Source organism: Lissotriton vulgaris, chromosome 9 (assembly GCF_964263255.1).
Source record: "Lissotriton vulgaris chromosome 9, aLisVul1.2, whole genome shotgun sequence".
Taxonomy (NCBI): domain Eukaryota; kingdom Metazoa; phylum Chordata; class Amphibia; order Caudata; family Salamandridae; genus Lissotriton; species Lissotriton vulgaris.
Window position 1 is genome coordinate 186,491,615 of NC_141697.1, and position 24,562 is coordinate 186,516,176.

General features: G+C 43.9%; 1 protein-coding gene across 1 annotated transcript in view; it reads right to left on the minus strand.

Moving 5' to 3' along the window:
* Positions 1 to 24,562, minus strand: part of MAP4K5 (mitogen-activated protein kinase kinase kinase kinase 5) — a 577,489-nt gene that overhangs the window by 245,369 nt on the left and 307,558 nt on the right. The window contains exons 19-20 of the mRNA XM_086937299.1: positions 23,595 to 23,692; positions 8,957 to 8,998 (exon numbers count right to left, since the gene is read on the minus strand). Of these exons, the coding sequence (XP_086793425.1) occupies positions 8,957 to 8,998; positions 23,595 to 23,692 (140 nt within the window). The remainder of the gene's footprint in view (positions 1 to 8,956; positions 8,999 to 23,594; positions 23,693 to 24,562) is intronic.

The following is a 24,562-nucleotide window of genomic DNA, read 5'->3' on the forward strand; positions in this document are numbered from 1 at the left end:
GAGGATCGGGAGTTGTTGTTTCCGCGACCTCTGCCCTTGGTGCTGTTTCCACGATAGCCACCCCTATTGGTATTGTTGTAGGTGGTCTGCGTGCCTCCCTTACTATATTGTGCCTGCTGGGAAACTTGGCCTCTGGAAGCTCCTCTATTGTTGGAGCAACGAAAAGAACCACCCCTGAACTGCTGGGACTGAAGAGCTCCCATGGACTTTGCAGTCTCTGTGTCCTTTTTAATTTTTTCCAAGGTGGTGTCCACTTCTGGGCCAAATAAGTGATCAGGGTTAACTGGGGGACGGTGCTCAGCTGGTTTTTCTCCTTTCTAGCTGGCCGCCGGCAAACGGTCTGGGCCTCGCCAGATTCCGCCGTGATGCCGCCTCTGGGAGTCGGGGTCCCACAGGGCTCTATTTTGAGCCCGACCCTTTTTAACATCTTCATGACCCCTTTGGCGGCATTGGCGGAGTCGTTTGGGGCCCAGATCATATCTTACGCAGACGACACCCAGCTCCTCTTCTCGTGCAAGAGAGGAGGAGACTTTGATGGGGAGAGTATCCGGGATTGCCTTGGGGCTGTTTTTAAATGGTTCCAACTGAACAGCCTCAAGTGCAATTCCGATAAGTCCGAGGTACTCTTCTTTGGGTGTGACACGGAGCCAGACTGGCAGGATAGGTGGCCTATCAATATGTTCCCTCCGTCTTGTTCATCCCAAATTGCTAAGAACCTGGGGGTCAAGATGAACAAGGGGCTAACGTTGAAATCCCAGATCCTGGGGGTGTCGGGCACTTGCTTCGGCCTCCTTAGGATGCTGCAGAGGTTTCTTCCCCTTTTGTCTGAGGAGCACAGGAAGCTGACTGTGCAGGCCCTGATAGGCTCTAGGCTAGATTATTCGAACGTTCTGTAACTGGGCCTGCCAGAGTATCTGCTACAGCGGCTCCAAGTTGTGCAGAATGCTGCTGCGAGAGCTATTTTTGGTTTGAATAGACGTGCCAGTGCAGCGGGCTTGCTGCAGACTTTGCATTGGCGTCCAATCCGCAAACGGATCGCCTTTAAGGCTTTGACCCTGGCCTATAAGGCCCTCCATGTGGTGGGAGCAAAGTACCTCCAAAAGAGACTTGCCTTTTACCATCCGGCTCGTTCTCCGAGGTCGGAATCCCTGTTTTTGGCGGTTGTCCCACGAGTGAAGAGAGCTCGCCTAGCAGGTCGCTCCTTTGGACTACTGGCGCCACAGTTGTGGAACTCTCTGCCGCTCACACTCCGGGGAGCCACCAGCCTACTTGCTTTTAGAAAAGGTCTCAAGACCTGGTTGTTTACCCAGTAGGCCGCCTTGCTGTTGTGTGTCCTCTCTGCCTGTGGTCTTTTTCTTCTTTTAACCGTGTTATGTTATTGTGCTGTAGCCCTCCTTACTCAAAGCGCCTGGACACTCTTTTTGAGTAGCCGCGCGCTATACAAAAGTAAAATATATATTAACATAACAGTATGGTGGTTAGTATCTGAGGCTTGAAGCCGGAGATTCTCAGCCAGGAGTATCTACGTAACATAACGCTTGTATTAATCGTCCTGGCCGCAGTGTCTGCTGCGTCTAGCGCACACTTAATAGACGCATTGGAAATAAGTTTTCCTTCCTGAATTAGCATTTCTGCTGCCTCTTTGTACTCATCTGGCAAGTTTTGTAACCGGGTTTCAAGTGCATCATAATGAGCCCTGTCGTATCTGGCTAAGAGTGCCTGTGTGTTGGAGATTCGCCAGACAATGGCCGCTTGAGCTGCTACCCTCTTCCCTGAGGCTTCTAGCACTTTGGACTCCTTGTCAGGGGGAGGAGCATCACCCGTGGTTTGCGATTTCGCTCTCTCACGAGCATTGGAAACAACTAGCGAGTCCAATGGCAACTGTCCCTTGATATATGTAGGGTCCCCAGGTGCTGGTTTGTATTTCTTTTCAATCCAGGGGTTTACCACTCTGGCCCTTGTGGTCTCCTTAAAGATGTCTCCAACGTGTTTCAGGACACCTTTTAGCATGGGTAGAATCTTGACAGTTCTCTCAGAGGTTGAGAAGGGGTCAAATAAAAAATCCTCCTCAATAGGGTCAGTATGGAGTTGGACATCGAGATTTTTTGCTGCCCTCTCATAAGTGCGTTGAACGCAGCTGTGTCTTCTGTTGGTGATGTTTTAACAGCATAGACATTGCTGTGAGGGGCAGTTCGTGGCTCCCCTGGGTCAACAGCGTCTGTCCAGGGTTCAGGGTGGTCTTCTGGATCAGTGTAGCTAGGATAATTGTATTCCTCATTGTAAGCATCCTCTACATCCGCATCTGAATGTGTGGGTGAAGAAAAAACAGGCTATCGTCCATATGGGTGCAGAGGTTCAGACAGAAGAGGTGACGTTGCTGAATCCCTTTTTTTCTTTAATGGAATATTATAAGACTCCATTGGCTGTTCTGGGACGATCTTTCGCTTGTAAATGGAAAGTCTACCAGTTTCAGCGTCAATGAATTGCCTCGGTTGGTCTTCCCGTAGAGGCTGTCGATGCTTCATGGCCTCTTCAGTAGATGTAGGCTTTTTCCCCATGGACACCTTTTTGGCCGGGTCGACGCCAGTGTGTGGGGCGAACACCTTAGGTGTTACCAGTGGCGGCAGTATAAACTTTATCGGTGCCGACGCCTTCGGAGTCTTACTGACTGTTTTTGGGGTGGAGCGGCCTTCGGTCCGACAGCTATAGCCTTTTCCTTTATGTGCTGCAGCGAGTCCGACACTTGCTTCGTAAAAGAGGCGGACGGTTGTGTCTACTCGACGGGATCATTAGAGCCACGGTGTGTTTTGTGCTCAATGTCCTTGCTGACTTTCGCTTTGTCGAGTCGACGCTTAGGATCGGTAGCGTCCTGCGCTTTGAGGCCTTTATTTGTGTCAGCGGTCTTCGGCGCCGACGTCTTTGGGTCGATGTCCATGACCTTTTTCTTTGGTGCCCCGGATTTCGGCTCGACACTCTTTAGCGACCTCTCCGGGTCGATAGTACTTTTTTGTTGCGTCGAAGCCGACGATCCGACCAAAGTAACTTGCACTTTCGGTTTCGATTTGGTTTCCGGTGCTTTCGGTTTTGTGGTCACCGATGTTGTTGGTTTCGATTTCGATCGATCAACCGATGGCTCTTTAGAATTGTCCGTAGCCGGGCCTTGAAGCGAGGCTGTAGAACTACTGGTTTGATCTTGGGTAAGGCCTTGTGGCGATCCCTCAACCTGAGCCTTATTGAGTGTTTCAGTGTCGGCCCCCAAGCCAGCGAGTGGGCCTAGCTCTTCGCTCGAGCTATCGTCTACAGCCCCAAAGGCCTCATCGTCGTCTCCTACCTCGTCGACTACTTCGTTACTTTCAACCATCTCCTAATCTTCTGCGTCATAACTGGAGTCAACCTCCGATGCAGGATCCGACCGGATCTCTTGAACTTCCTGCTCGACCCCGTCATCGTCTTCAGCATCGAAGATGTTCACCGGGTCAGGCGCTGTCTGCTGGGCTTCCTTCCGCGCCGCGCGTCGAAGGCAAAGAGTTTTCTTGGACCGGAACCGAGAACAAGCCATACAGCTGGCTTCATCGTGATCCGGAGACAGGCACTTGTTGCACACCAGGTGGACGTCGATGTGAGGATAGTTGGATTTGCAAACGGGACATCTTTTGAATGGGCTCCGTTCCATTTCGATCGTCGATAAGGCCTCTGGCGTCGACCGGGCCCTTGGAGCTGAATAGCCACGCGGCTATTCCTTGACGTCCGGCTCGAGAATCGAGCTGGAACAAGTACTCGGCACCGATCGCAAAGACAATACCGATGAAACCTATAGGCCTTTTGGCCAAAAAGAAAGTTTTCTATCGATTCCGAACTTGAGTTAGGAAATATACATCCGAACCCAATGGCGGAAAAAAACAATCTGGGGATGGAGAGGATGCCCATGCACACTGTAGTCCACGGGAGGAGCCATCTATCTCGTGATACTTCGAAGACTCTTCCAGGACAACAGTGTGCAATCATCCGGACCCAACACTAGGCGGCGATCTATGCACAGATATGAATTCAGCAGCCCACATGCCTCGAACACGCGCATGTTCTTATATCTGCTCAGTGCCCATTCTTTCCACACAAGCTTGGAACCTTGTCCTAAAGTAAGATTCTTTGAAAGATGGTAGCTGAATCAAACATTTTTTTTAATGTGCCTGACTAAAGCAAAACATTAACACTTACTCTAGAGCAAGTACTTGCAGACAGCGTTTGCTTAGCATCTGTGGCTGGCTTGCAGAACACATTAAATAGCATATGTCTCAGTAGTGATTGACTCAACCTTGAGACCCTTATGAGGAAGCTATGGGACGGGAAACATTAAATGGAATGGAAACAAGAATTGACACAGTCAACAGATTCAGGCAATGAATTCTACTGGCTTTGCAAATACTTTTTGGGAGCTAACTGCAATGGATACATTAACTGCATCAATCTTTACATGGCTTTGTTCAAACAGAAATTCATTAAAAAATGGACATCATAGATTCACACATGCATCATTACACCCTTTAATTTCTGGTGCTAGGCAGCACAACACTTTTCACTATTCCTCCTTAGACATCACTAGGTGCTCGATGACTTTCTAGTTGGCAAATATTAAATCTCGGTCTCATTATAACATGATTAAGAACTCATACGGGAGCTATCATTTCGATTATAATTTCTTCCTGTCACTGTATTTTAAGGATGTCGATCAGGGGAGAAGCACAGGAGCTTCAGCCAGGTTGTAGCAGATTTTGATAGAGGACTGGTCATCTGATGCAGAGCTGAATGGCCAACCGATGGTCTTTTGTGCGACCCAGGTACACACTCAACACTCTCTTGGGGTCAAGGCAAAGGAGCCGCTAATCCTCTTTCAAGGGATGAGGTGGCACAAACAAATCAGGCAACGTTATCGACTGGCTGACATGGAAGTGTATTCTGACTTTCAGAAGAAAGGTTGCCCTGGTTCTCAGCACCAACTTATCTGTACAAAAAAAAAGCTGATAAGGAGGTTGTGCAAACATTACCTCTAATTTGCTTGTGCGGTGTATTAAGATAATGACTGCCCCCCCCCCCCCATCCTCTCTGCACTTGACCCAATGTGGGGGCCTGTCCCCCTCTCCCCCCAGTGCTTTTGGAGCTGCTTTGGCAAAACTATACCCTAACCCAGCCAGCGTGGACCTACATTAAGATAGGACAGCGCTCCCTGCTGAGAAGTGAACTAGCGCATATTGGTGATTCCTGCCATTGACATACGCGACCATCTGGCTGGTGCTGGGGAGTTGATATGGCCCCTTGCACGGTGAACTACCACAGATACAATGGGGCGTACGGATGGCAAACAGTCAAAACTGCCATTTGAGGCGTGCAAATCAGCACGCTCACAGCAAGAACAACAATCAGAAGCAGGGCCTCTGCCCCCCCCCCCCATGACGATCAGGAGGAAGACTGGAAGACAATCCTCCTCACCATGTGAAACAGTCTGAGCTCGATCGAATCTGAAATGGACGTCATGTTCACGCGTAGGGACACAATCGTCCAGAAGATAGACAAACATGACAGCATGATTCAAGCAGCTGAGACCAGGGTCTCAGACTTGGAAGACAACGCGGGCAGTAATATTGGGCAGATCTCCCAGATGGATAAGGTGCTGAGAATCATCGCCGCAAAAAACGAAGATTTGAAAGCGCGTTCCCGCCGGAATAACGTACGCTTGCTTGGCCTACCCGAATCAACAAACACAGGGCACATGGAGGAGTACACTAAGAGGCTACTTTGCGATGTGTTCGGAGCACAAGCTTTTTCTAAGCACCTGGTGGTCAAAAGAGTGCACAGAACACTAGGAAACCCCGCCGGCGCCACCACCAAGGCCCATCATCATCAAATTCCTCAACTACCTCGACAGAGATACAGTACTGCAGCTGGCCCGGGAATAGAAGAAAGTAGACTAGAACATGCAATGCTTTACCCAGCGCGGCTGCGAGTTACAGGGAGAAACAACATCTCTTCCAGAATCCACAGTAGGCCGAGGACTTTCTGAAACATCAACGCCCGTCACCCGGTGACGCTCGCCACCACTCCAGATCCAGATTGTCATCCCCATTGGCAAAAATAGACTGAACTCACAGAGGACATACAAGTGGTAGATCAATATGTACTCTTCTAGGCCTAACCACTTTTACTCAATCTAATTCCCAGGCCGCTGTGTGCGCTGGACCAGTAAGAGAAGCCTGGTGTATTAGTGAAGCGGCCACCGTTGTGACCTGATGGATGGTAAAGGGCACAGGTCTCACTGCATAGAGCGGAAGAACCCTTGTTATTTCGTTCTCTATTATTTCATAATTCTTCCAGTAAAGCAAATGTCTATTCCATTACTTTTTCAGTGGTATAGATTCTTGCTACAGGACCGGATAAAAAACTCCTACGTTGTAGGTCTTGCGCATGCGCAGGGTTTTATCATAGAAGAAGGACGGCGAGGAGCAGGAAGGAGAGTGGCCAGGCAGAGGAGGAGGCAACCATGCAGGTAAATGCCTGCTTTTTTAATTTTTTATTAATTTGGGATTGTGGAGGGGCTGGCTAACTCCGCTCCTCCACTGAGGGGAGTTTTGACTAAACTCAGCGTGCACAACCAAGCACGGAGTAGGCAAAATTCTGCAAACTCCGCTGACGGAGCGGAGTTACCCGCCCAGGGTTAGTGGTGACACTGGGATCCTCGATCTAGGTCTGGTCTTCCTTTTTGTTTGATGCTCATCCCAAACCCGGGACGGGTCATGAACCTCTTTGCCGCTTGCTTCTTAATAGCTCTGTTGTGCATACTCTTGCGAGAGCTGCAGGCCTTGGCGTCATGGTCAAACCCCAATTACCAGAGACAGATGTCACGGGGTCTGTGATGGACATTTGTCCAACATAGTCCCAGCAAGGCTTAAATTCTGATTATTTAGGGTGTTGACATTGTGTACTGCACCAGGAAATTTAGGTAAAATGTTGACAGACTTTAACTGATTCCCTAGGTAGAATTGAAGCTCCAGATTTGATTTTTATGGAAAAAGGGAATCAACATCAGTGAGCAGGGGGTGGGGAATTATTTTAGATTACTGTGACATCACGATGGCGTTGCTTCCAGCACTGAAATGGCGCCACAGCAGCACTTCATACCAGTGTGGAAAGCTATTGAAAAGATTCAGGATACAGATTGATGCCTGGGTGCATTAAAGGTGAGGAATCTGCTGGTAAAAGTATCCATCAGACAACAGAGTTTAAAATCCGCCTCGCAGCGCAATTCTTGCAGTAAAAAGAGCTTCATTTTAGCAGGACAGAATGTGAGACAGTTGCACCCTATCACCAGCAAAGCTAGACTCTGGTACAATGCAAATAGTTCTTGGTAAGTGCAAAATTGCAGACACAATGAGCTAGAATAAGCTCAGGCTTTAAGAATCAATATTTTGATGCTTAGTTTGCTCTTCCAGCGTCACACCAGCAGGAGCTCATAAACTGGTACACACAGAAGAACTACAAAAAGCTGGCATTCACTCGCAGTGAATTAACTGAAAATTCCTACTGGGTATGCAGATCACTGACTCGCTTCACATTCAGCAGTAGCAGAATTCAGCATTACTCCAGTATACTAAAAGGGAGCCGAGAAAGAATTCAGTTTATCATTAAACAGGGTACTGGTGCACTCTCATGTACATAGTTCAGTATCATGGCATATGAGCTTTACAAGGGATCAAGATACCATTGTATGAGGTACTAAAGATGAACAGTTGAGTTGTAACCTCCATAGCATCCACTTCAAAGTTCAGCATCAATTGTACTACATACAGTTGAAGTTAAAAAGGTTTGGGCTGCGTGAAGATGCTAAATGTACAAGATGCGGGGGGCTGACTTTGTGCATCTCTCCTGGATGTGTATTTCTATGCATAGATTCTGGTTGGATGTTACACACACACTCCCAGCGATTATAAGCAAGAGTGTGGAATGTAACCAGAGATCTGCTTATTGGGTATGGTAAAAAATTAAAGCCTTGTGATAACCATATTGCTGTCCAATCAACTGGTTGCACAGCATTGGGGTGGGAAGGGTGAACCTAAACTGTCGCAATGGCTTAAAGAGATTGTATATTGTAAAAAGCAGTTGGCCACGTTTGCGGAAGAACTGCCAGAGGCCTCCAGGCCTAAAGACCTTTAGGCTCCGTTCACATGCTACTTGCTGCAAAACTCAGATGTGCCATAAACCCCAGACATTTGTTAGTCTAGTCCCAAACTGCATTCACCGCCTTATTCTTGATGCCAAGCCTTATACTTAATAGACTATGACCTCAAGTATACTATACACTGCACTGCTCCAGTTGTTTTTTGAAATGTTTGATGTTTCTGTAAGTTCTATGTCTAAGTAAGTGCATACTGACCAAACTCTGCTTTGTATCTATGATTATGCAATAGATATTTGTACGTCTGTATATCGCAGGATAGTTTGATTATGCACTGTCACCTTTCCTCCTAAAAATAAAAAAGATGAATTGAGTGGATACAAAGCAATATCAAGCTACAGCACCTACAAGTGTCGTATGCTGTGAACAAAGTATTAATTCCTTGTCTTAGGTCAATATAACTATTAGTAGTAAGCTGTAAAACCTATGGTCTCCTCTGCCATCAAAAGGGCAAAGGTACCGTAGATCTCAGCGATGGCAAGGTATAAAACCATCTCATTAATCAATGCTTCAAAGACTTTAATCTCAGCAATCATAAAAAAATATTCCTATCACTTTAAGAAAGCTTCCATTTGTAGCCTGCATAAACAGTGAGTAAATGTACAAAACCTGGGAATTTGAAGGATAACAAAATCATGTAATTCTCATTTATTAACAATCAAACAATGGGGACTTCTTGAGTTACAAACATTGATAACATTAACTACTGCACTACAAAACGAACATTCTTACCAGAACCTTTGGCGTTGGGGGCAGACCATTAATTGCAGATTTCTGTTAAGGAACAAATATATAAAGCTACTGACTAATCATGGTGATACTGAAGGGACAGAAGAGAAAACAATAACTGTGTATAAATATGGTACAGGAAATAACAACTCACCTGAATTAAAAAAAGAAAAATACAATTTATGGTGCACTGCTTACAGGCCATGCAATCTTAACACTCATAGGAAGGGAAGCGAAAAATAAAAACCTGACCAGTTCAAGGTCCATGGCAAATTAGTGCTACATAATAAAATTACAAAACTTCCACACTATAAAATAAAACAAGAATACCAGAAATTAAAGTCCTCAGTTTTAATGAGCTTGCCCTTATCTTAAACTAACACCAATCACTGTGTCTTAAAAAAAATCCAGGCAAACATGTAACATTAACGTCTCCAGCATCCCAAACTCACTAACAGACTTTGGGACAACAGATGAAACGCCCGCTTCCTCTTGGTCAGCGAATAAGTTGTGATCCTGTCAGTACTGGTGCAGCTAATATTAGAAAGTGAATAACACTGCCCTCGCCCTCTTAGTTTTATTTGGCAGCATCTACCTCAACACTGGACAGCAAGCACTTGAAATGAGAATGTACCACATGCGACTGGTAACTAACTAGAACACTCCTGGTTACATATATATACCAATATGTCCTCCTTGGCCCAAACCAATCAAAGACTGTTTTGTGGAGTACTCCACATCTCCATGTGATAACCCTTACAAAACATCTCTACTGCATTCCGAAGAGCAATTGTCAGATGCTGATTTTCTTACTTAGCAAATCCATGAATAACTGGAAACCCAACTTTCTAATGGAACTGAAGATAATCTGTGGTCTATCAAATACCCAAGCGCCATCTCAGACTGGATGTGCTGTGTCCGTTTAACCCCTTCCCTGCTCAGGACGAGCTCAGCTCGTCATGAGGCACACTGGAGCTGTGCTTATGACGAGCTGAGCACGTCATGAATAAAGAAGAATAGCTATTTCCAGCACAGGATGGGAATTGCCTTAGCAGCCAAGGTGTTAAGCATAGATAAAAGTGTTACATAATTTAGGTAGGAAAATAATAATTCCCCTGTTCACACCTGTTTTTAGGTTGTAGTCCTTTAGATTCACATGCTCTGCATGCTCCTGCCATCTAGTGTTGAGCTCAGATGTTTACCAGTTATTTTTCTTCAAAGAAGTGCTGTGGCTACTCCATTAGTAGAACATTTGCAAGGGCACAGATAACATGATTTAAAATTATTTTTCGCACAGAGGGTGAGAATGTGTATGGCGTGTCGAGTGAGCATGGAAATGTGCACCATGCTTGTTGTGCAGTGTCTGCTACATGATAAACGAAAATAATTGCAACCAATACAATCTTCAAGGGAGGAGAGTGGGGGTATGTGAATCTATAGCAATGCAGGCGACAAACAGATGTTTACATGGTAAGTAATATTTTCTGTTCTTAGTATGTGTGGCTATCGATAGACATGCCCCGCACATACTGTAAAACAGTACTCCCCATAAGCGGTGCGAGGCGTGTGTATGATGCAAATGTCTGGAATAAAGTCCTTAGGACTGTCTAGTCAACCATAGGGTGCTGGTTAGCTAGGTGTTGCCTCAGTAGTGCTCTGTAAATGGTGGGTGGTACTGACCAGATATCAGATTTTGGTAGCCGGTTTGAGGCACTTCACTATCCATTTTCCTATACCTGCATTACAGAAGGCGTGGCTTTTGTGAGGCACACTCACAGGTTGTGTGAAATATCAATGTTAGGAGGAATATAGCTTTTTGATGCAAGTAGGGCCACTAGGGTAGGGTTTGTATTTCATCTCAACTCTAGGTGTCACTACCCTAGCTTTAACTGGCTCCTTGAAGTTCTCTGGGGAAGACCTAAGCATGGCATTAAACATGGGCAAAAACAGCATGGAGCATACAGACTTTGAAAGAGTCTCCACAAGGAAGTCCTTTTATTCCTGAATGACATGCATTTTAATGTTATGATACCCCGAGCCCTCTGGATGATCAAATGATAGGCCATGGTATCATCAGGCAGGGATGCCCTAAATGGGTAATGGTCCAAGTCAGGATCACCCCGGTTCGAAATTATAGTCTTCCCAGGGTTTATGATTGGGCGCTGAGTCTAATTTCTGGTCATGTAGGTCAATGGTGTCATATGGACTGCCATGATCTGAAAAGGTGCATGGGGACCACTCAGCTGACTAGTGGAGACAGAGGAAGTGATGTATGTGAGTGTGGCAGTGGATTAGGTGGCGTTGGTGGAAGAGGAACATAAGGAAAAGGACTTAAGACCCTATCACTGTGTTTCTTCATTGCTGGCTATGAGAGGGGGCTTTTGAGGAGGGTTCTCCTTCAAAAGCAAGCCTTCTCTTGTGAGGGAGTATATCGGTTAGCTTTGGTGGGGTGGTATTGCCAAGATCTTCCTGGTGCCAGGGTGAATGAAAAAACACGTCTGCCCGATGTGGAGCTCCTCTTGGGAGTCTTTGCAGAATCTGCACCTCAGATTGTTCAAATCTGGCTGTCAATGAAGCTTTCAGTATCGACTTGATCTACAACATTGATGGTATTTTTGACACTGGCATTTGTGGACTTTTGGTGCAGACTTTAGATGTGAGGGGGGATGCTGGATTCCCTTGAAATGGGTAGGACTCAACGAGTGGTAAGTTTTAACGACCTGGGTGAAGACTTGGTGGACTATGAAACCACCTCTCAGTGCCAACCGGAGCTTGTGGGTGTGGGCGTCAAGAGCTAGGTGGTGTACTTATGATCCTGGTCAGGATCTTAGTTTGAGGGCTGCTGTCTTCAGTGCCAGATAGATGTTCTACTATTCCTCATGCTCCAACACGCTTGGGGAAACAGTCTTTAGTCTGGGTGTTGCCTGGGTGGCTGGTATTCTGGAGATCCAGACTCTTCATCTTCTTTAATGCCAAAGACATAATCTTCTCTGAACATGTCCAGAGGTATGGAGAATGGCTGACGGTGCATACAGTTTACCCAAACCCATTTGCTTTGGTACCTTTGTGTCTTTTTCGAGTGGAAGGCAAGGCAGGACTCACTGGAGGAGTTGTCATGGTAGGGAGAGAGGCACAGGTAGCAGACGTTAGAACTATCCAACGATGCGTTTTCAGAACAGCACCAGGGACATTGATGAAAGGATGTCCATTCCACAACTCCCTTCTGGTCTGCATTATCCAGTGTCAGGAGGATTTGCAAGGCCCAAAGGGTGGGAAGAAGCCCCACACATTTTGTACTTTGAGTGTTGGTCATCAGTCCTCTGAAGGTGTCCAGTGAAGTAGCTTAACAGAGTTGTTAAGGCGCAGACTGGTTTTCCAATGCATCATATCGAAATCTAATTGTGTAGGCCTGAAAAAAAGTATGGGAAGGAAACGTTCCTTACCTATAATCCTAGTTCTCTTCCAGGGGTAAAGTCATTAACGTCATAAGCACTGAATAGCCCACCCCATGTGCTACGATCCTAGAGCACTTGTAAAATATGTGTGTATGCATACATAAATCTAAGAAACTAAATATTTACACTCAACAATTGCAGGCTAGGAAATCCAAATTATCTCTTAATTGAAAAAAAGAAAACATTTATTTTCACATGTGATTGTTAACTTTTTTATTAGAAAGTGGTAGACAAGTGTCAATCACCGGCCCCCAGCACCTTGGTTCACTGAACATCTGAAAAAAGAAAAATCTGACTGCTAAGCGTTGGAGCGAAGGTGGAGAAAAAAGCCACATGCTTGAATCTAGAAAGGTCTATAAAACGAAGTTAAAAAAAATAATCACCCTTGTAGAAAAGCTCGAGCTGGCTATGTTTCTTCTACTATTTCAGATGCCCTAAATTGCTCAAAAACGCTATTTAATATGGTCAAGGAGCTTGCATGCTCAAAATCTATAGCCACACCCAGTCACTAAATAAGCAGCAATGCGAGACACTGGCTACCTTTTTTGTACAAAAAGTTGAAAAAATCAACCAAGACACCGTGCTTGAGCAAGATAAGTGTCTCCCTACCTCGATTGAATCACCGATACCTCTTGTTGCCGACAATAACTGCAGTAATCAAATCAAGTCGGGCGGTTTTATTGATTTGTGGGTTAGGCTGAAATTAGAAACTCTAATAAAACTTCTTAACAACATCAAATCTGGATCCCCCAAAGATCCCTTGCCCATCTGTACTTAAGCAGTTAGATCCTTCTTCGCTGGATGTAATTACAGATCTCCTCAATGCTTCCCTTCAGGAAGAAATCGTCCCACCTGATTGGAAGCATGCAATGATACACCCAGTTCTGAAAAAAAGCAGGAGCTGATCCTGACCAACCCACGAATTATCGGACTCTCTCTTTATTGCTGGTGTTCTCTAAAATTCTAGAAAAGCATGTCCATCTGCACCTCGCCCAATTCGTAACCACCCAAAACCTGCTTCATCCTAGCCAGTCGGGCTTTAGAACAAGTTTTTCTACAGAAACCACCCTGTTAGGAGTCACGGAAAACATACTCTGCCACTTGCATATGGGAGACACAGTGGCGCTTATTCTATTGGACTTAAGCGCCGCATTTGATACGGTATCGCACACTGTATTAATTAATTCTCTTAGCTCCTTGGGCATCCGTGGCTCAGCTCTCAATTGGCTTGCCTCATTTTTGCCAAAAGCACGTTTCAAGTTTTTTTCCGTACAGCCTGCTCTGAAACGCATGTTTTTGCCCATGGGATTCCACAGGGCTCCATACTTAGTCCCCTACTTTTTAATTTGTATAGGAGTCCCTTAGCTGAAGTGGTAGAGAAATCTGGGCTGACACTATATTCTTATGTCGATGATTCCCAACTTATTTTTTCTCTTTCTTCTAAGAACACTAAGGACTCCTACCCCCTAAAAATGGGCTTAATCAAAATAGCATCATGGATGCAACATAACTACCTTAAATTAAACGGAGAAAAAACGGAAGTGCTCATATTTGGTAAAAACAAAAATTTGTGGGGTCCCCAACACAGGCCATGCGAAATGGGTGCTCCTCCTACATCCTCTCCCCAAGAGCGTAATCTGGGCATCATTATTGATGACTCTCTTAGCATGCACTCACACGCAGTAAAAGCTACAGCTACGTGTTTCGCCATCCTTAAATGGCAAAAGAAAATCTGTTGGATGTTGCCAGAGTCCACCCAGAAAAAAGTGGTCAATGCCTTGATTACCCACAGCCTGTTAGATAGTCTCAATCCATTTCTGGGTCTCTATGCTAACATGGTTGTTTTCTCTTGAATTCATATCTTATATGTATATTCTCTGCAATCCTAATTCCATCCTGATGACATCAACTGTATATAATAATTCTGTATATAATTGTATATAATTATTTGTATTAGACTTATGCACACACATCCATGATTCTACACTCACTACCTGTGTGTTGGTTCCAACTGTTATGGCTGTTGTTGTAGAAGCAACTATGTACCAATAGCGTGCCTCCCATTCTTGCTCCCCTTCGGGTTCGGGCTTTAATTTATTTTCCTTCTCTCGTTTCTCCCTGGGGCTGACGCTCAGATCTTAGCCACGACCCTTTCCCACCGCGCGCCTATCCCGTTGCCTTTACCATAGCCCGGTAGGTCCACGTCACGGGGCAGACCCATTGACCCAATATCTATCCAGCTCTGTCCCTCGCTTACTGATTGCCACAGCAACCCAGATACAACGTTTCACTCGCTTGGACTCCGAGGAAAGGTATTTTCCACGGCTTTTTCCTACAAGCTATTTTCAATCGTTTTTGAGCGGAACTCACCGCTAATGTCGCGGTAGTCCCCTCGTTGATTTCTTTTCCCTCTCCACAGATTTATTCCCCTCGCCCTACCACTCTGATATCTACGACCACTCTCGGACTAAAATTACCGTGGGTAAGTCCCTCTGATTGTCATGCATGACCTGAGTTGCATCTACATTACATAACCGGTTGACCGTTGATTCTAACTCGCCCCTTTCTACACAGATCAACTTACTCTACCGCGATCACCAATACCGAAAGTATCCGCATCTTGTTTGGACCTCCCGGTCCCGGATCACTTCTCATTCACCCCCGGTAAGTCCCCCCTGCGCCACATGCATGACTCGTACAAACCCTATCCTCGAGCCCTCCCCTGTGACATGGCTCTCCACCTTGTTCCCCACCTACAGGCTTCTACTTTACCGAAGATGCAATCTCGGACCTGTCTGCACCCCCGTCCTGCCCTTTAGATCCTGAGACAACCGTCCAGTTCCGTGACCAGTGGTCCACTCCCAACAGTTGCCTGACGGTGAGTCTTCCCTACCGCCTTCCCTTCTCCCCCATTCCCCCTTCCCCCCTCTTCCTTCCAACAACCTGATGGACCTATGACCCGACCATCCCCTCATTCTTTCCTCCCCTTCTCTTTCATACAGCCCTGCCCTAGGCCCTCCAGTCCTGATGATGATTCAAAGTACTATGGATCGAAACGCCGTCGACTTCCCAGCGAATTCCTAGGCGCCCTTTACTTAGTGGTTGTCATAAAATGATATATGCAAAACTCAATTGTTTAAATACCACTTTGTTTTTTACGCACTGTATATATTTACTCACTTCTCACTTTGCGCCGACCACTCTGCTTTTCACTCTCACTTGCGTCGCCGTAGTGCCACCCACTTTACACTCGTGCACCTTGTACAATTTTGGGCTATCATTGGCTATTTATTAATTGCACTGCTGACACTAACTGTAATTGTCCTACGTGATTTTCTGAAATGTTGATATAAATGATGCTTTGAGCACATACGAAATTCATATTGAGTCTCCTTTTTTCTTTTTGGATAATACTGTACGGATATCCTTTTTAATTGTCCATAAATAATACCAGTTGGGATATTGTTTCTTATATATATTGATTACTTCAAGGCTTGACTAATTGTAACGTGCTTTACCTGGGCTCTAACAAAGCCATAACACGCAGACTACAGATGGCACAGAATTCTGCAACCAGGCTGTTATGTAAGGTCCCAAGAGCCACTTCTACCTCCCAACACCTACGAAACCTGCACTGGCTCAGGGTTGAAGACAGAGTCAAATTTAAAGCCCTAAGTTTCATGCACAAAATCAAAGCAGGTAATGCCCCGAAACACCTTCAATCCCTAGTCTGCCCCTATTTTCCCCTCTAGAAATCGCCGCTCCTCCAAGCAAGGAAAATTTGTCATTCCCAAAATCAAATGGACGGTCTTTCTCCTATATAGGTCACTCCTTGTGGAATACATTGCCGACTTCACTACGCAACGAGACCGATTACATTAAGTCTAGCAAATCCTTAAAAACATTGCTTTTAAACAATTAGCCAGTTACCATGTCTCCAGCCTCTCCTTGAATCTGCGGTTTGAGCCGGGAACCCCTTTTTGGGTAGCTGCAGCGCATTATAAATTTAAATAAATAAAATAAAATATGCCACCATAGAGTATAGATAGCAAACCTTTAAAAGGAAAATAAATGAAATTCTGAATTAGAAAACAGGCTGCAAGTAGCCCATTCAGCGAATGCAACTGGTACCATATCTTTAAGAACCTTATAGTATCCTCAGTATCCCATCATTGTCCCAGATATGGCAGTTAGGTCGAGTCAGTCAGTCTAGTATTTCTTGTCTGGGGAGGGTAGCTTATGACTTTGATGAGGATAGACTTGGAAGAGAACTAGGATTAAAGGTAAATGACTTTTCTTTCTCTTCCAGGTGATCCTCCACAGTGGTCATAAGCACTGAATAGAAAAGCAACCCTATCCCTGAGAGAGTGGACAAGAAATAGTGGCAATCCCAATAATTACCCAAAAAGATTCCTCAGTGATGCATGCCCACTTGAGTTTCTGGAGGTCCTAATCTAGACAATGTCTAGTGAAAGTTTGGATAAAACTCGAGGTTGCAGCTTTGCAAATATCTGCTATGGAAACATTCCTAAAAATAGCTATGACAGCCGCTTTACCTCAAGTAGAATGAGCTTCTGGCCAACCAGGTAAGGGCTTCATCCCCGAATGATATGCAAAAACTATACAAGAAACTATGCATCTTGATATTGATTGTTTTGTAGAAGGCAAACCAGTTCACTGGTCCATAATTTATGAAAAGTCACAGATTTTCTTCAGTATCTAGTTTTGTTCAATTGAACTGAAGGATTTGGAAAGAAAAGTAAGTAAAGAGATTGTTTGATGGGAAAAATCAGAAACCACTTTAGGGAGAAAACAAGTAGGAGTTCTCATTATAACTCAGTTTTTGTGAAAAACTGTATTTGGTTCGTTTGCACACAGAACTAGGATTTTGCTCACTTTGCAAGCAGAAGTAATTGTAACTACAAAAGCGGTTTTCCATGAGTGGTGTTATAAAGAAGTCTTGTGAATAGGTTCGAAACTATGCCCCATTAATTTAGATAAAACAATGTTAAGCTCCCATGGGCAGAAGGAGTTCTAGGAAAACCTTCTTAATACCCTCCAAGAAACCCTTAACTACACCTATTTGATGTTGGTGAAGGGGATTTACTATAGGCAGTTAGACCTTATTTCCTGTAACCGGTAAATGGAGACTGTGCTCCTTTCGTACCTTGCAATTTCCTGACTTCAACTCGCTGCCACCGCTCATTTTGCTCCATGTGGCGGGCCCTTGACCATGAATTCTAGGTGCAAGTGCAGAGTCTGTGTAACCGGATATCCCTTTTTCGTAACCCTGCTGGCCTTGCCGTCAAGCATCACCGGCCCTACTGTCTCATTTGGGCCACTTGAGCCTGGGTTTTTAAATTTATTATGGTCCTCTGCGGCTCAGTTAGGTTCCTGCGAATTCGTACTTTGCATCCAATTGCAATAACATTTGAGGTTAATGAGACCGATCGCATGTCCCTTCTTCTACCGCCTACTTTAAAGCACATGCCTAAGAAGTAGTGCTTAAAAAGAACTAATTATAGTGATGCTTTCAAATAATGTTAAGTGCAACTCCAATTACAGTTAAATTGATTTAATGTACAGTACTTTGATGTCTCTCATGCAAAAGGCATGTTTAATAGGCGCACATTTCCCTGCATTAACCCGTTCCGTTAGCCGACGCAAGCACTACCTGCCTGGTGCTGCGCACGACCGTTGGCCAACGCAGCCCCGCCCACATAATGGAATGCCCCCACCGCGGCGGAATTTGCACCGCGGTAAAAGGGTTAAACACCTCCCTTTACAAAATACAAACAACACATCGGGTTGTAGCCGCAGAGTGCACTTCACCGCTCCATAAAATCCAGCCTTTTGACTACTTCAAGTACTGTTTCTTGCAAACTGATCACACCACTTGGAAGCAGTTCTATGGTTGCTCTAAGAAGGAGACAGCCCTATAAGGAGTCCCTGTTTGTTGACCTGCTTAGCCACATGTTTTCATTGTAGTTTTATATAGCGCAAACTCGACCCTAAAGTGCCAGAGCACTTTACATGAGCACCAGTTGCATGGTTGAAAAAAGTACACCAGGTACACTTTGTACACCTAAAATATAAATGCTTGTAGCAACCTGCATGCATATACGCTAGTGTTAAAACGTCAGGAAATGTTAAAATGTTAAACCTCTGAATCTTTGAACCTATCCAAATGGTTGGTGAAGTCTGTAGCTGAACAAACAGGGTTTTCCTTAACTCTCAGGCCCTATGTTTTTTTTTTTTTATATACAACACCATCACGACAGTTGCCCAGTGGGCTTTATATGCACTTAACACACAAACAAACACTTGTTCACTGCAATACTTTCCCTCTCAAAACTGCACTGTAGCTCTAAAGTATGTCTCTCTGTGACTCTGTTTTACACACATAAACACACCCACACACCCATACACACACACACACTTATTTCACAAACACATTCCATTAGCTCTCTTTATTCTATCGCTCACACACACTTATCTCTCAGGTTTTAACTCTCTCTCTCATTCACACACATAATACTCACAAATATTCACTCCGCACAAACCACATTCACAGGTTCTTTCTCTCTTCCTCTCACATACACACACATTTCTTTCTCTCACCGTCTTTCTCTCGCTCTAAAGCACAAAGTATCTCTCTCAAACACCTATTCTTTCTCTCGAACACCCAGAAAACCTCTTTCACCCACATTATATTCTCTTGCAACAAACAAATGCTCTTACTCTCAAAAGTACAAACAAGCTTCCTCTTTTACCTCTCTCAAATACAGCAGCTAAAAACGTGCTCCCTAGTCCAGCTAGTTTTTTTATTGCAAACTCCCCCTGAATCCAGTGTAACAGGTGCAAAATACAGACCTATTTGGTGTGAGCATGGTTCAACAGATTGTGCCTTATTGTCGGAATGTGCAGGAATAAACAACATTGTTTTTTAATTTTGGGAACCTTTAAACACAGTTCCTAGCTCTGGTTAGTGAATTAATGCAGGCATTTACTGCCCGCATATACATACTTACATATATCACATCACTCCCTCTATTTCTCTCCTAAACTTACTCTCTATATATATTTATAACCTGCTTATCTCTCGGAAAATCTAACTCACATTTATAAAACCTTTATTATTAAACTATCTATACACCATCAATCTCTCTCTCCGTTTCTCTCCAACTTTCTCTAACACTTTGTTTCTCTCAATTTATCTATATTATTCTCACTCTCATTTAACTATTTATCTTCACACTGCCTCTCACTTAGTTCTTAAAATTGCTCTACCTATTTCTGTGTTCACATTTTATCACTTTCTCTCTCACTCTTTTTGACTCTCACTCACTCTCTAGGCAGCAGAGCTATTAAGCACTGCGAATAATGTTAGTTCGATTTTTTTGTTCAAAAATATCCCAGCAGTAACATAAGTAGAAAAAGAAAATACACAAAGCAAGAAATGTGTGCAGTACCACAGGCTGTTATTAGGTGTCCCTGTGGAGTTGTAAAGGGACCTCTCTATTAGCCACATAAGGTACTGCATCCTTAATGCAATTATTATTTTTGTTAAATTGCAGCTCAGCATACATATCCATTTGTTTTTCTTTTAATACTTATTCTACTCCTGGGATATTATTGGAAAAAAATAATCTAACAAACATTAACAGTTGCACCGGTAATAGCTCAAACTTTCATAAATGCGAGACCTATTGCATTGCATATGCTTGTTTATAAATGTGTGCAATTATTTTAGTCTAGTCTAGTATGGGTCTCAATTCTTGTTTGGGTCTTTTCTTCCGAACCAGAAAGTACCGGGAGTAAACTCCCAATCCTTTTTAATTGTGCGGCATGTCCTCCGCTGCATTCTTCAGCATCAATGTGTTGACCTCCTTTTGCAAAGATCTATCTGATAGTTCGATGGTGTGGTTGGTGGTATTGAAGTAGGAGGGGATCTGCACAATATTCTAGACCAATGTGTATTTTTTCTTATTTGGTGCCACTCTGACATAATTGCTTACATTTCCGCCTACTGGAGAAGGCAAAAGGGAAGGAGGAAATCATTTTTTTGCTGAAGGTTTTCCTGCAGGTGCAGTTTTAGGTTGTTGATGACCTCCTTTCCCACTAGATGATTGCCTGTAGTGGTACGGTTGCCTAGGTGGTTGCTGCTGTTGGTGCAACCAATGAAGGGTTTGAACCCTCTGAGGGAAGTTAAAACCTGTCATAAGGCATGTACCACTTTGAGCTCTTCCTTTTTTTCAGGTCTACTGCTTTTAGAGTGTCCATTTTAGACTTCATTCTTGACATTTCATCATCCATATGTGCACCGAATAATGTTGAGCTTGAGAATGATAAATTAGTATTTCTCTGTTGTACTTTCGGCTTTAGGCCGGTCAGTCTCAGTCAAGAGTCACGTCATGTGGAGATGCCATGGCAGTACCCATGCTCTGCCAGGTTTGACGTATCTGCTACTGCCCTAATGATTTGATAATAGCATTCCTTCATTAAGGACATCTTAGAAGTCTTGTCTGTCTACCTTGGGGAGTTTGTCAGAGAATTTTTGTAAAGAGTTCCACAGGAAATGATCACATTTTACCAAGGGATCTTTCGCACTTGCTGCCTTCATGATTGTTGCAGATGTTCCACACATTTTTCTGCCCAATTAGTCCATTATTATGCTCTCTTTGTCTGGTGGGGCAGTAGAAGTATCAGTATTTGTTTTTTTAGCTGCAGCTACAAATAACTGAATTCGGCATAGGACCAGGAGACAGCGAGATGCAACAGACTTTCTTCGGGGTGTTTTTTGAGGACGAATATGTCTGAGAACAACCCAAAGCAGGAGAACCCCCTCTACATTTTTTTAAAGTCTTGCAACAGTCTTGGTGACAAATGGAGTGATGGAGATCAAGATCTTGATGTCACAGATTTGGTCTTGACCGCAACCGATGTGACAGTGAAGTCTTCAAGGGGACTTGACGTTGACGGGAAATGCTTTGCCACTGGTGGCAGTGTTGCGAACATGAATGCTTTGACGTCAACCTTGGTGCTGTCGTCGATGGAGAGGTTCTCAATGTGGACACCTGCCTAGACATTGATCGAATTTGGTCCCTTGACGATAATTTTGATGGAGTACCCGTCAACAGTGCACAGGTAGGGAAGTTCTTTGAAATCACGATCCTGAACGCCGATCGGGAATGATCTCTCTTCTTGATGCCTTCTGACCTTGGATCTGCCTCTTGTAAGTCCTCAGAGCAGAAGGAAAGTTCTCTGGTGGTAGAGTGGCTTTCACCATGGCTTCTTGAGGGACCAGCATTCTTCTCCTGTAGTACATGCAGTCGATCTTTTCTCTGCCTCTTATTGTTCTTTTGGAGGACATTTTTTTTTTTTTTTACAGTGACTGCCTGAGCTAGGATGGTGATCTTCTGGAAGGCAGTGGATACAAACCCTGTGTTGGAGCCATCTTTTTTCCATAGGAAAGGCAATTCACAAAAAGTGAAGGCATTCTAACAAAAGAAATCTATTTTAGGCAGAAAAAAGGTGTTAAACTACTCTAATGCTAAATGTTGCATAAAAACTTGTAACCACTAGTTAATAAAGCTTTTCTGTCGCAATTTGCCACAAAAGGCAGAGCTCAGTATCTTAGGATCCTGTTTCCAGGAGCTGGAAAAATGAACTGGCCTAACGGTCACCTGTGAGACATGATGGGATACCGAGGGTACTGTGAAGGTACAATATCAGTTGCATTAGTTGAATGTATTACTTGCATCCTATTGACGAATTCTGTCCTTCACTCCTTTTTCCTTTTAAAGAACGTCTGTGGAAGGTTTGCTATGATCACCTATAGTCCATGGTGACTTGTATGGAAGCAAAGTTTTATTTTTTTTAATGAAAATAAAATATGGACTTCTTTGCCTGTTTATAGGGTGCAATTGCTGTGAGATTAAATAATTTTTTATATTGTTTATGTATACATACATGCATTTTAAAAGTGCTCCAGGGTCCTGCTCGTGGGCGTAACTATTTAGTTCTTAGAACTATTGATGAGGATTCCCTGGAAGAGAAACACAATTAACCCTATATATGCTCGAACCTGATGGAAGCAGAAAACACAACCTAAAATAAAGTCAGTGCCCATGCAGATTGTCCACTAAGGGAGGTGTCAACCCACACCTTGAGACTTGAGAAACATCTTTGAAGAAAAAAAACCTGCAAACAGCCAAGCCCAACTCTTGATGACAGGAGTAAGAACAGCATAGGTGTCTACAGACACGTTTTTTGAAAATGAATATGTTTTTCTAATGGCTTCGCCATCTTTCCACATATCCCCATACACAAGACTGGTTCTAGACAATTCAGACAGAGCTTGGTCAATGAACAGGTATGCAGGCAGACAAAGGCACTGCCTGCATCATTAAGACTGTTCAGCCTTAACACCCAAAACCACACAGACACAAAAAAGGAGCAATGTGAAAAGCCATTAACCAAATTCCAAGAGGAGAACTATGGTTCTTAGAATAGGTAGAATGGGGAGGGCTGGGAGAAGCTATGAGTAATTTATGGGAATCCGTGAGATACAAGGTTAGGTTGAGTGACTTGTTCTTCAGAAGTACATTCATTTGTCTATATGCATATTAAATAAAGAATTCACAGAAAATATAAGCTGGGTCTCAGGAGAAAAAGTAAAACAATCAAACCAGAAACGTCTGGAGAACAGTATGACCAATACCTGCCTTATACCTCAATTCAGTGTCCAAGCTATAATGTCTCCTAAAAGAGTGAAAAATGTACAAGATGACTGACTTATTGGCAAGAAAACTAGTAGGTCTTCTGCTAAAGAAGGGGAATTCTCTGCAAATCTCTCGAGCCGTAAAGACTTTTGTGATGTCAGAAGGCTACACAAAGTAACATATCAATAGCACAAACACTGGAGAAAATGTTGAATGCAACACATAGCAAACAAAGGGTAGTATGCCAAAGAAGGTAATAGCTGGGCGAGTGAACATGAGAAATGCATTGCTTAGTAAGTAAGAGGTAAAGTATAGTAATTACTTAAATGGTACAATAGTATTTACGTTATGGCTTTTTTTTCAACCCAATACTCTAATTATCCACCACTAACACAAGCATCACTTGCCAAGGAAGAGTGTATGTTGCTGCATCAAAACAAGTTTACAGTGAAAAATACATACCGGAAAATCTTTTTTTTCTTTTTTGCGTGGCAGCTGCGGTGCTTGTACACTATTATCAGTGATTTCATGATCCGATTTTAAAGAGCCATCTGAAGTCCCTAAATATAACAGAGAAGTTTTGTTACAAATTATTTGGGGGGTTATATCATGAATTCTGCACGTAACTAGAATTTCTTCTACTGTTACAAGGACACATTTATGCTGTTTTGGTCAATAGCATTCCTTATATATTTTGGTATGGAAAATGACAGTATTACACTATCTTTCAACTACATTAGAACTTTGAATTTGAAACATCTCTATATAATCATAATTAAACTTTCGAATCCCCAGTGTTTCTAAGGGAAGGTTATGGAATACACTTTTGTATTCCAAAGAAATTCCTTTCTAGGGCTGATCAGCTGTGATCACACTAAAGAACAAGTTACTTTCCTTCGGTAATGTTCTTTCTGGTGGATAGTCTATCCAACTTGAGGTACCTCACCATATGAATACCCCAGGTGGAAGACTGGAACAGGAGAATATTTTTTCCAGCAATTCCCCCATGTGGCTTCAGGTGGCGTCATGCCGCTCCAAGGTGCCTCCATACCACCAGGAAGTGAAGCCAGAGTCAAATATAACCCCTACCACGGCGATCCAACGGGCAGTTCATTTCTTTCAGTGCATTCTGATGCAGATCGGGAGATTGCTGCCTAAACTTGCAAGGGGTATGTCCCCTCAAAAGACTAAATAAGTTTTGTGGCAGACTCCCACTAGGTTTGTCTCCCACACATCTTCTCCCGACAAGAGTGGCAGGAGGATGCAGGTCATGCTTTGACTTGTGTTGTTTCTGTGATTTTGACTTACCTGACGTTTTTGACTGTGACAAGCACATTTCCAGAGGAAGGCCGTGAGAGTAACAATGGATTTGAGCCCCCAACTGAGACAGGACCTTACATGCCTTTCAACAATGGTTCATGACAGAGCTT